General features: G+C 38.1%; 2 protein-coding genes across 4 annotated transcripts in view; one reads left to right on the top strand and one right to left on the bottom strand.

Annotated features, from left to right (window-relative positions):
- The window catches only part of IFT140 (intraflagellar transport 140), an 88,762-nt gene that overhangs the window by 33,108 nt on the left and 43,395 nt on the right, over window positions 1-12,259 (top strand). For 2 of the 3 annotated variants that reach the window (XM_075436235.1, XM_075436233.1), the window contains 5 exons: window positions 8-135; window positions 2,294-2,441; window positions 4,025-4,156; window positions 5,252-5,284; window positions 6,422-6,618. In XM_075436235.1, coding sequence (XP_075292350.1) covers window positions 8-135; window positions 2,294-2,441; window positions 4,025-4,156; window positions 5,252-5,284; window positions 6,422-6,618 — 638 coding nt within the window. The remainder of the gene's footprint in view (window positions 1-7; window positions 136-2,293; window positions 2,442-4,024; window positions 4,157-5,251; window positions 5,285-6,421; window positions 6,619-12,259) is intronic. The other variant, XM_075436234.1, reaches the window with a different exon arrangement.
- The window catches only part of TMEM204 (transmembrane protein 204), a 31,425-nt gene continuing 25,852 nt past the window's right edge, over window positions 6,687-12,259 (bottom strand). Inside the window, exon 3 of the mRNA XM_009939184.2 lies at window positions 6,687-9,100. Coding sequence (XP_009937486.1) covers window positions 8,856-9,100 — 245 coding nt within the window. The 3' untranslated portion in view covers window positions 6,687-8,855. The remainder of the gene's footprint in view (window positions 9,101-12,259) is intronic.

Raw genomic sequence — 12,259 nt, 5'->3', positions numbered from 1 at the left:
CTTGTAGATGGATGGGAATATGGATTCCAAGATCTATTTCTATGATGTTGAAATGGACAAATTTACGCTCTTTGATTTCAAGGCTGAACAGGGAAATGGTAGAGAGAAGCTTTCTTCTGGACAAGGCATTGACAAGTAAGAAGCTTTTATTTCGAGGAGTATTACTTACGGATTTAAGACGGGAATCTGCCCTATGAAGACAAGCAATACCTTGATACTGGTATTCCTCTGTCTCTGTGTAGGAGCTTGTATGAATTTAATTATTTTATTTCTAAAGAATTAATTAAAACTGGTGCATTGTATGTCAATCAGCCTGCATCCCTGTCTCTTCCAATACATGAACTAGGAACGGTCAAATGAAAGTATCGGAAAGCAAGCTCAGAATAAGTGGGAGAAGGCGGTTCTTCAGACAACATGCAGTTGCGCTAAGGAAGTTAAAGATTATGAAGGAAGTTGCCAAAGGAAGTTATAGGTGATGAAGGAAGGGTTCGTGGAGGTATTGGACAAATTGACAGAAGAGAAATGCAGTGAGAGTTATTAGATATGTGGAAGCCACATCTGGCTCAAGAAGTCTCTGAGAGGAGGATGATTAAGCATTGCAGGAGTATGTGTAGAGTTAATTTATGACTGGAATCAGGATCCTGATCTCAAAATAAAGAAAAATCTTGCGAATTTGGGGCCTAATGTCTTGGTCAGTTATGCAAACAGTGTAATAATAAGTAGTAAGTTATTTTCAAGTGTAGTATCTTGTGTAGCCCAACAGAGGCCACCACAAGCTAGTAATGCTATTTCACTGGTATTTAAATGCTAAATGGTGTTGGTGTGACTAGTCCATTTATCTGTCCTTCGTTGTAGAGTATCTTGAAATTCAAATGAGTAAACTCACCAGAAAAGAATAATCTACCCTTCTTCCCCTTCACTTTCTCTCTCCTCCTGAGGCAGAATCTAAACACTCCCAAGTTTTATACACAAATATTGTTTTTCAGTTTGCAAGTAATTTATTTTGAATTCAGTGGCATGGATAGGACATTGTGTATTTCTACATCCCTTTGAATCTCTCCCTTAATTTGCCTTCTAGCCCTACTCCAGTCCTTCCCACCCTTCAGTGGTGACAGCAAATGAGAAAAATATTTTAATGATGTCTTTGGTTTCTCTCCTTTTTAAAATCTGACACCTATTTAGACTCTGTATTTTTTCAGAAGAATCTTAAGCTATTGCTGAAATAGTCTGATGCTGTATGTCTAGGGTCCTAACATGGCCGGCACTGAAGTAGTATTTAAATGCCCAAAGGAGGCAGTAAAATGTTTCTTATTTAAACTGCTGCCAGAGAGTGACTTTGCTAAGGCTGCAGGGGTTGTCCTTGTGCTTAATGTGCTATTTCACTGTGTCTCAGAATTCTTCATACACAGCCAGAAGTTCAAGCACAGTACTGAGGAGGGCGAATGAACTGTGGCGTATCTAGAGACTGAAATCCCCCAGCTGCAGGTCAGGTTCAGCTGCAGCTCTGGAGTTTCCCTCAGGACTGAGAAGTTCGGCAGTTCAGAGCATCAGTCACGCTGCATGCCCAGTCTCTTTGCTGAGCTCTCAGTAGAGAGAGATCTGTTGCCTGAGAATATAAACTAATTTCTTCTTATTTCTTTTCCCATCAGTTTAATCACTATTGTCTAGTTGTGATCTCTTATGACTGCTGCTTAGCTGGATTTGAATGTGAGGCATATGTGCTAGAAACTCTCTCTTTACTGCTCATCTAAATGCACATCAGTGTACTCAAGCTGTCTTTAACCTGGCTGGGCATTTCTAGCTGTGCTGGCGATAAGCAACCTTGGGGAAGGTTGTAAAATCCCACAAGAAGACAGAGCTGAGGTAGTCTCCAAGTTGGAGTCCCTACACCGGTAGCAGTCACTAAGGTAGATCACTTGAAGGATGTTCAAGTATTTCTGTCAGACATGTGGTCTTAGTGGAGGCAGATTTTGGGTGCCTGTACAACTACAAACAGTTTGTGGAGGTACCAGCTTTTTTTCTACTGAAATGCTCTATGTTCTATAGTCATGGTTAATGCATGCAGATCAAACTAAAAGCGGCATTGCCATGTATAAAGTATTAGGAGGTAGGGAGGTGTATATGGTTAATGTTACAATGCAGAGGTACTGGTATAGATAGCTGATCATCATCTGAAAATTATCCCTTGGTTAGTCCTTTATTTACATTCGTGCACTGAATGGGCTAGAATTATTTTGTCTCCCTTTCTACATTTTTTTCTTGGTTTTTGGTTGTTTTTTTTTTTTTTTTGTAGGTCTGTTGTGGAGTATCCAGAGTTGCACAGTCACATCCCTGCTTGCCATTTCTGGGACCAGAGTGAACCGAGACTTCTTGTATGTGAAGCAATACTTGAAACAGGCCTACAATCTCCAGACCAGAAGAAAAAACAGACTGAGAGCACAGTATGGTCTTTTTGTTTTACCTTGCTTTACATGGAGTTCTTCCTCTCCAAGTAATAAATCATTGGTCCTTCATTAAGGATGTGGGAGTAGGTAGAATACATTATCTTGTACAAAAATGAGTAGCGAAAGTACGTGTTTGGTGTCTGTGGCTTCAGGCAGTCACTGTACATTAGCTTGCTGTTTTAGCCCTAGCGTGCATACAGTGATGAAGAAAAAGGTAATTTCTTTATCTATGCTAGAATTTTGAGGATGATCATAATGCAAGCTTTTATCTGGACTGCAGTTTTTCAAGTGACAGTAATGGGTGAATTGATAATCTAGAGGTTTGACACTCTTATTTTTGAAACAATAATCCAAATTTTATATCTTGAGTGCACTTTTAGCAGGAAGAATTAATTTGACAGAATAACAGGGACCCTACTGTTAAGGTGAACAGTGAAGTATACTCTTCCCACACAGTTCTTACTATCTGCTTTTCTGGACAGACGTTGTATATCTTTAAGGTACCCCCCAAATTGTATTTTACAGTCTTTTTTACATTAGAAAAAAAGGTATCATTTTTGTTGCTCAGAAGTGATCTAATCAAGGATTTGTTTCAGCAGACCAACAATTCTTCCCTGCTTCCCCTGCTAATATGCCTGTAGCAGTCCTTACCGTTTTGTCTGTACAGAACTGCCTGTCCTTCATAAATATTCCATTGATTTGAAATGTCTATGTTGAATTAAAGTTTTCTGATTGGTGCATGATTTTAGTTAAACCTCTCCCAACTAGAGATAGAAAGCTCCTTGGTTTTGTGTTGGTTGAATCAACCTTGGAAAAATCGTGGAAGGATCGATGTAGAGAGGAGGAATGTTATAAGGATGTCTCAGAATACCTTGCTAGGATCTTCCAGCAGAGAGGAACACTTCCACCTAATATTCCTAATGTAAACAAATAAAAATGTTTGGCTTCTACATAAAATAGAAAAAAAATATATATATAAAAGGAGTGCAACTTACTTTTTGGCCCTTATTCAACACAACATTTAACTGTGTGCTTAGCCTTTAAGAAATGAGAAGTCCAATTAACTTTAGTTGGAAATGAATGCTTGCTTTTTACTTGAGTCAGGTCAATATTTAAGCTTTTACAGAAACTATTTTTAAATGGCTGATATATTCCCTGGGAAGTCAAAGCAGTCAGTGAGCTGCTGAAATTCTAATATGAATAATACAGTATTTAAAAAAAAATGTTGAAAACAGTTGGGATTATTTCTTTGACCTGAGTCAGATCTGTCAGAGAGACTTTTAGAGTAGCAACCTGTGGCTAGAGACTCCCCTCTTTATGGTTGGTGAAGGTGGTCCCTGAAAGGCAGAGGTGGAGGTCCCTTTGCAGCAGGAACATTCTGTCATGTAGGATGAATTGTTGGCTGCTTACTGTAGGGGGAAACCATGCAGCTCTGCCCTCTCCATCGGGTGCAAGTGTGTGAATGTGTATGACATTATTTTCAAGAGAAGGTTCTGTCAGGTGAAGATGGAAAATAAAAACAAAACGAAAGAAGGATATTGCAGCATAAAACCAAAACAATGCTTTGCTTCCTCTTCCAGGTGGACGTTTGGATTATATCATTCTTCAGTACTGAAGAGCATGGCCTTTTGCTTCATGACAGCTTTCCATTGCCTTCATCCTACCAGGTTCTTCTGGGTATAGAGGTGCCGCATTATTACTTTGCAAAAAAGGTGAGGAAATCTTTCACAATTTATTCCCTTCCTATAAGTTCAGACTTTTCACTGCATAACGATCAAATTTAGCCAAAATGAGTCTGCAAAATGTCTGCATCACATGTAGAAATGACATAAAGATAATTCCAATGTGGATGTACTTGGCAGTATTGTGGAAATTGTACTCAATTGGCTTTTCATGGGTGTTGCAAACTGCATGTTACGTACAAGCATAGGAGTGCAGTAATTACCGGGGAATGCAACTAAAAAAGGGACGTGCAAGAAAGTCTCTTTTTACGTTATGTAGTCACTGTGCTTGCTGCAAGTAAGGGGGATGTGTGTGTCAACTTTACGTAGGCCATAAGAGGGGACATTTCCTACTAGCTTCAGCAGAAGCAACCCATTTCCATCTTGCACTATCACCAAATGCCGACATGCTACAAATACCAGCAATGCATGCTTTAACTTTTTAAACTTGAATATGAATCCAAAATTGTTTGCATCTTACGTAAGTAATACCTTGCACAATTCCATGCATACTGGAAGAAATGAAGCCTATTACCTTACAGATTGGTTTTCTGGTTAAGCTCTGACCTGAGTTTCTTAGTGCCTGTTAAGATAATGATTTGCACTGCTCCCTTCTTGTAGGGGGAGCTTAACAGAGTCTGTCTGTTCTACCAAGACACTTACTTTTGTAAAAACTGCAGGAACTTAATATTGATTAGACTTCTAATCCTCTAAAACTTCTGAAAAAGGCAGACCAGTGTGATCACGTAAATCTAATTTCATGTAGTTTAGGAGCAGTGTTAAACAGAAAGTATCTAGATGTTTTTCTACTTCATATGTTTTGATTTAAAGCAGTACTTTGCAATTTAGCCCCTTTCGAAAGAACTGACTGTTGTCACTCTTCCTGTGCAGATCTAGGTTTTAGAGTTGAACTGTATTTTACTTTCCTTTTTCTTAATTTGAAAGGTCAAAGGTGATCTGCTGCATTTTCTAATATTTATTTTAACACTTCCCCCATCATGTCTCATGCTATTTTACTTCGATATTATGTCTCTTTTTCCCCCCCCCCTCCTCTTTTAACTCTGTATGGATTATTGCTGCCATTAGTTGTATTTTCGGAGGGGCTGTGTCTATAAACCTGTAAGTATCTGCATTATTTTGCTCCTCTTCATTCTCTGCTTTTCTCTCTTCTGTTTCCTTTTTCTTCCCTCAGTAACTTACTGTATCTTAGTAAGTTACTTGTTATATAATAATTCATTTTGGAAACATGATTTAGTATATGAACAGTCTGCTTTAAATATAGCAAATTGAGTTGATGCAACAAATCTGTTTTGACAAAGTTTCATTCCAGGTTTTCTCCTTATTCATTATGATGTCTTTTCTGTCCTCATTCCAAAAATTCCCCAAATTATTCTCAAATGCATTTGCACTTTTGATTTTTATCTTTTACTATATCTAATACTTTAATTGTGTAGTAATATAATGCGGTTTCTATTGGCTTCTGTAAACCTTAAAATTTAGTTAGCTCATCTAACTATACAAGTGGGGTAGAGTATATGTGAGTATATTGGTAGAGTATATAGGTCCTTCGTGACTCAGATGATCTTCCACTGTGTTTAGCTTGTGAAAGTTTCCTTGTTACGCTCTAGACAGATCGTTTGATATTGATGATTTACTTTATCATTTTTCTGAATAATGGTTAACTTGCTCTGAGCTGCTTTTCAATGACTGGTGAAAGTGTCACTGAAGCTCCAGAACTGCCAATTGTATGGGGAAGGGTTTGAATCTGAGCTTTAGTGTTCCTAAGTTTCACATGAAGGCAAGAATAAAATAATTTGGCCTATATAGTTAACTTTCAGAACAGCAGACTCATTTTTGAGAAGAGACTACCCTGAGAGAAATGTTTATCTGAAATCTCCAGAAATCTGGGGGCTTAAAATAATAGTTGCTAGTATAGCCATAATTATAATATATAACAAATAATAATAATGACTACAGTAGTAGGAGACTGGCTCTCCTATGGTATTTTACCAATCTCCAAACTATCACTTGAGGTACTATGAATGTTCATTACGATATCCTAATCTCTTCTACAATGTTCCATATTTTGGGGCATTTTCTAGGAAATTCTGAAACATTGCAACTATTGTCACTATTGATCATGGTCCTGCACAACTAGAAAACTTGGGCTGTAGTGGAAATAATGTAATTAATTACATGTGCGAAGGAGTAAGTTTCAACCTACTTGATACTTCTATGATAACATTCTCATTTTAGTCAGGAGAAGCAGAGAAGGGACAAGCAGAGTCTGGCTCAATAAAGGTGTCTAAGATGGCTGCGAGAAGACCCATGAGGGATTTCATTGGATTAGGAGACTGTGATAAGACTACCTGGGATGCCATACTGAACTTCAGCTTCTATCTGACTGCTGGAGACATGGATGAGGCCTTCAAATCCATCAAGCTGATAAAAAGGTATCGTTATTTCTTTATGGGTACAGTTTATTTTTGTTCAAAGTTTGTATGAAGTTTTGACCCTTCTAAATTCTCCTTACATTTTTCCTCTCTGATTTCATTCTCCCTTTCATTTTTAACAAGATGAAATAGCTTTATCTTACAGACATTTCAATGTATTATTTGCTTATTCTTTGTCTATGAGATGTTGCAAGGTCTGTGCATTCTTTATTACTAAACGGGAAAAAAATAATTGATAACAAGCAACCTCATTCCATATCTGAATGGCAAAAATTTCACGTTATCACTAGAAGAAAATGAACATTCACAACTTTATTTATACATCTAAAATAATCACAGTAATACCGAGTATTACAAATTTACCAACCACATAGCTGATTTTTAAACTTAAATGTACATTATTAGAATATGGATATTGCAATATTAGAAGAAATAATATAATGTCTTTTAAATATTCCAATATTTTATTTTTTAAAAACCCTGCAATTAATAATAGCATATTATTTCTAGAAAAGATTTTCCAGAAAGTAATGCAGGCGAACGAATATAAACCTTAGTTGGTTTTTACAAACCTACTGCTAGAAGAAACTCTTTGTAATTTTTATGGTATTTTACCCTGATAGTCTAGAACAATGCAGTTGTTCTAGAGCATCAGTCTCTGCAGAGTGTTGCTCACTTTGAACATGGTGCAGAGCAGCAGTTGGGGTTGAGTTTCTTATTACATCAGAACTGAGTGCGGAAGAGAACTCAAGAGCCAGCTTGATAATCACATTTTAACAAAGTGTCGGAAAGTATGGTGGAAATAATGATAAAGAAGAAAAGCAGTGTTCTCGGCTGGGAGCGACACAACAGTCCTAAAGAATTTGTAACATTCACAGCTCATGGTCCTTCAAACCTATCAGTAACTGTGCTCAGAGTAGCATCCTTAGAGTTCTTAAATATCTGTCATTGCCTCTAGTTCCCATATCCTAAGTGTTTCTGCATAATAGTTTTTGACCTGTTGTTTTTCTTCCTGAAAGTTATGTGCATCTGAGTTCTGTGAGCTCATGTGCTTCCCAGGGTCAGGCTTATAAACATTACATCTAATTCCAACTGTACTAATTATTTTCATGTCACTACCTTATTAAGTTACCAGGCAGGTCTTTTTTTAAATCTCATGCTTAAGTCCTGTGTATGTGTCTTAGTCTCCAGTTTGGGTGCTTGAGCAGCAGTTACATTCTCCAGTGTTCACTGTTAGGTGCTTCTGAGCATTGCTGCGAAGAGCTGGGTGTCCTGACACAGCACTCTAATCTGAAAATGTCACAGCAAATGTTAAAGCAAGTTGGGAAGAAAATAAATTTTGGGCTGAAATATCTGTTCTTAATAATAATTTCCAGTAGTGTAAATTAATAGTATCTGTGATTATTAGGGAGTCCATGTAACCTTCTTCTGTAGATATTTGCCCTCACTGTAACACTGAAGTAGATTTTTCAGCAACATGTATGGCCTGTTCTACCTGCGTACCCTTTTCATTTTTAATGGCATGTCTGTTTACATATAGGATAAGCCCAAACCTTTGTCTCAGGATACAAAAGAAGTGTCTGAAAAAATGCAACTTAATTCTTCTGCATTCCTTCACTTCACAATTAGAATGGTCAGAGTTGCTTTTGCTTTTTACTGTCTGGACAATGCTGTGCTGGGGAGCAGGTGGTGCAGCTAATAAGAAGTTCCTTGAAGAGGGGTGTATGGAAGGACTGAAGATTCATGAAAATTAAACAGCTGTTAAAATCATCACTAATTCTATAGTGAGTTTTCTGCTTTCTCATATTGCCTGTTAATGCCAAAGCTATTGTCACTGGTCTCCTATAGCTTTTTACATTATTATCAGGGAGCAGGATAACTTTATGCAGACAGAGAAGTTTGGCTGCCTCTTTTCTACGTTCTCATTGCATACGCTCTGTGTCTGCTAAAGCTGACCCTGCTGACATGTAGCTGTGATGCTCTGTCAGGATTCTGACAATCCAACATTCTTTGCTGTACAGCAGAGGGAGAGGGCAATATAATATATATAAAAATTATGTGTTTTATACATATGTATATAGATGGAGCCCATCCAAATAATAATTGAGGGCCTCTGCCCACAAGAGTGAGCTTTCTGATGTCTTTCAACCCTTAGTTTTAAATTATAGTATATATTTATAGAAAACAACTCCAATGCATATCTCCTTGGAGATCTTTCCCCTTTCAAGTCCGCTCTTTCAGCACGGTGACTCAACATAGTCGTTTTCCAGGCCACGGCGAAACCGAGCGGTCAGGGTACGGCTAATGACAATGACCCGGGGCGCCATGCAGTCCTCACGCCTATGAAGGATGTTCCATATGAGAATGGCAGCTGCCAGCGTGGCCAAAAGACAGGCTCCAATGTTCAGGTAGCAAGACCAAGAGAGGTTGGTGTATGGTCCGATGCGGTAGAAAGTCACCAATCCAATAACCAGAACAAAACCTGCAAGGAGAATGTGAGAATTATTTTTAATGAGGTTATTGTCTTCAATTTCTGTAGTGGCAAGATGCCATAGACCAACATTCGTGAGTCTGTAAAGCCTTTCCATCCCTAGTATGACGTGCTGTGTGTGTTCCCGAAGGCATAATTGGCATGATGATATATGCAGAGACTGCCTGCCTGAAATAGAGTCTCAGTGTTAGGTTTAAATCTGTCCACTCTGATTTAAGTTTCTTACTCCCACTTAGCTATATTTCACATTGTGCTTTTTCCCCGCTTTTGTCTCACTTACACAGATGTCCTCTTTCTTATTCCTGTTGCCAACACAGAAAACTAGTATAGTAATGATAATAATAATGAAAAGTTTTTATTCAGAATACAGTGCACTTATTCAGAAATTTTATAATGTTTGTTCAGGGCAGGCCACTGTTGTAAACTGCAAAGATGGTGAATAGCTAAATATCTTACAGAAAAAATAATAATAAAAAAAAAGTACTGAAGCTTAAAAAAAAAGGGAAGGTGAAATAAATGGGACTACTTTTTCTATCCTGGAAAAAATCGTTATGAGGCAGAAGTGATATCATGCCTTCAGAAACTACCAAAGGCAAGGTTTCTATTCCCTTCCTAACCTTAAGCGCAGTAGTAAGTTCCCTAAAAGGTAGGTAATATTAGAGTAATAACACTGCACTTGTCTAGCATTTCCATCCAGATATCACAACATGATTTGCAAAAAAAATGAAAAAAATTTTCCACATTCTTTTTGGTAGACACCACTGATAAATAGTAATGTTATTTCAGAGATGAGGTGGGGTGACTTTTCTAGTCATGCAGGAGCCCCATATTAGAACAAGGGGCAGAATCTGTATCCCTTGACTCCTACTTTTTTGTCTTACTAAGACTACCCTTTCCCTGAAGGATGAATCAATAAGTACACAATTACTTTTCTGCCCTCTGTTTATTGTGTTAGTCTCTCTTCCTGTCCCTACTCTCAAATAAAACTACTTTTAAGCTTTTTAAGAGAAGTAATTTATACATGTGATTAGATGGAAACAAACATATAAAGAGGCAAATATGCCTCACTAACCGAAAAAAGGTTTTCCTCTTTGTTCTCCTACACACTTCCTTCACCCCCACCATCAGAAATATCACTGACAAAAGGACCACTTCATGAAGGAAGGCTAGAATAAACAAAGGCCCATGAACAGCCAGAGGATTTCGAGATACCGTCTTCCTAAGTTCATGGGCAAAGACAAGTCAAGAGCAAGTAAGTCCCAGTGGCTGCATGCCGTTTCCTCAGTCAGCCGTGCTGCTTGCAAACCCTGTTCCCACAGATTCATGGCAATGCTCTAAAATGGTGTGACACCTGGCTCTGGTCCTTCATTTTCCATGAAAGAGCACATCCTGAGTATGCATTGTATTGAGTTTCTTTCTAAAAAGAGTGCTAGTAATGCAATGAAGATGGAAAAGACACAAATTATATACAGATAAAAAAAATAGAGGAGGGAAGTGAAATACAAATAGGAGAAAAAAAATCAATTGCTACTTAAGTAGGCATGGCACTTGTACTATTCTGAGAGTCAATAATGTGAAGGCTGAATCCCCCTCCTAATAAAACAAGCAATGAATGAGAACTAAGTCAGGAGACATCTGGCATCCTCAGCTCTCTTGTGTCTACCTAGAAGATGGTTTGTAACTCGGTTGCTTGCTACACCTTCTGCTGCTGAAGAAGCATTGTCCCACAGACGGCATGTAGCAGAGAGGGACTGAAGTGAGGCATCTCCTCCTAAGGATATATGAGGAGGAAATAGGTTCTTACAGGAGGAGTAGCAACTCCTTCCTGCTCTTATGCCACTCTGCAGTAGCCTTCGCTGTGGAAAAAAGTCTAGTGTACTCTGGTTGGATTTTAGGCTGTTGAGTCAGTTGTAAGGACATCAATTAATAACTGTGATTTTGTCAGTAAGTCTAGTAGTTATTTAATGGTTCAGCTTAGTTATAAATGGAACAAGTTTCATACGGAAAAAATGCGGCCACATGGAGCACACTGACTTAACTGAGTTGCAGAAATCGCTGATCTGTATAATATAATACAATAATGATAATTGTTCGCTAGCCCTCCCAGGTTGAGTCTGCAGGCTTAGTTAGGAGGCAATTTTAACATTAACTGAGTTGGAGATGGGATCCCAAAACTGAGGTGGTCATCTAGCATTATTTCAAAATCCCTTCAGGTTTGAAAGTTGCTTCTTGACTCCTGTTCAAAAAAAATACTGAGTTATGGTTGAGGCAGAAAAATTGTGAAGTGTGCTTTTGACAAATTAAGCTTAAGTCTTCATTTTTTTTCAGTAATCACTGTTGGATGACACACCTTATATCAGGTTATGCATGCTTTTTAAAATCCTGGTCTCTTGAAGCCAGGCAGGTGTTATCTGCATCCTTGAATGGACTGTTGAAGGCAAGTAATCTGTCTTTGAAGGAGTTAATTCTTCTGTATAACCATATGCTTAGCTCATCACCACGTGAAAGTGGAAATGTTCTCTCCTTGTGCATTCAAAATACTCACTGAATTTTGCACATATTTTTTCAGCATTCACAGAACACTGCTTTTGTCCCCAAAGCCACATTTAATTGTGCTCTTCCTTTTCTGTAATGTTTCCTTGAATTGCTTTTGAATTCTCATGACTTTGCTGTTTGGTGTTATCTGGGTCTTGTACGACTTTATTTCTTTTTTGTTAGCAGTAGCAGCATAGAAGAAGATTGCAGCAGAACTGGGCAACAAAATAGTTTTCCTTCATTTCCAGTGTTACTCTCTGAGTTCAGTTTGTCTTGAGGCACATGGTAGAGAAGAGAGGGGTAGACCAGATCCTGTACTGTGGAATACATCAGGTTTTTTAAACTCTGTTCTGAGATGGCTCAGTTCCCCATCTGTGGAGCAAACATGATAAAACTTGTATTTCAGAGGTTTGGGAGCAGAGCATGCTAGTTGTAATGTGCTTATAGAGAATGTGTATCTCTACATCTATGTTTGAAGTCTCTAGGTCTTACAATACAGATGAACACTAACAGTGCTTTGCTTTTCCGTGGTTGCAGTCCATTTTTCAAAGGGCGACAGATACCATTTTTCTCATAAAGGTAGGAAACTGAAAGAAAGGGAAATTACTTGTACCT

This window comes from Opisthocomus hoazin, chromosome 15 (genome assembly GCF_030867145.1).
Source record: "Opisthocomus hoazin isolate bOpiHoa1 chromosome 15, bOpiHoa1.hap1, whole genome shotgun sequence".
Classification (NCBI taxonomy): Eukaryota; Metazoa; Chordata; class Aves; order Opisthocomiformes; family Opisthocomidae; genus Opisthocomus; species Opisthocomus hoazin.
Note: the sequence above shows the minus strand (reverse complement) of the source record. Positions and strands in the feature narration are given on the sequence as shown.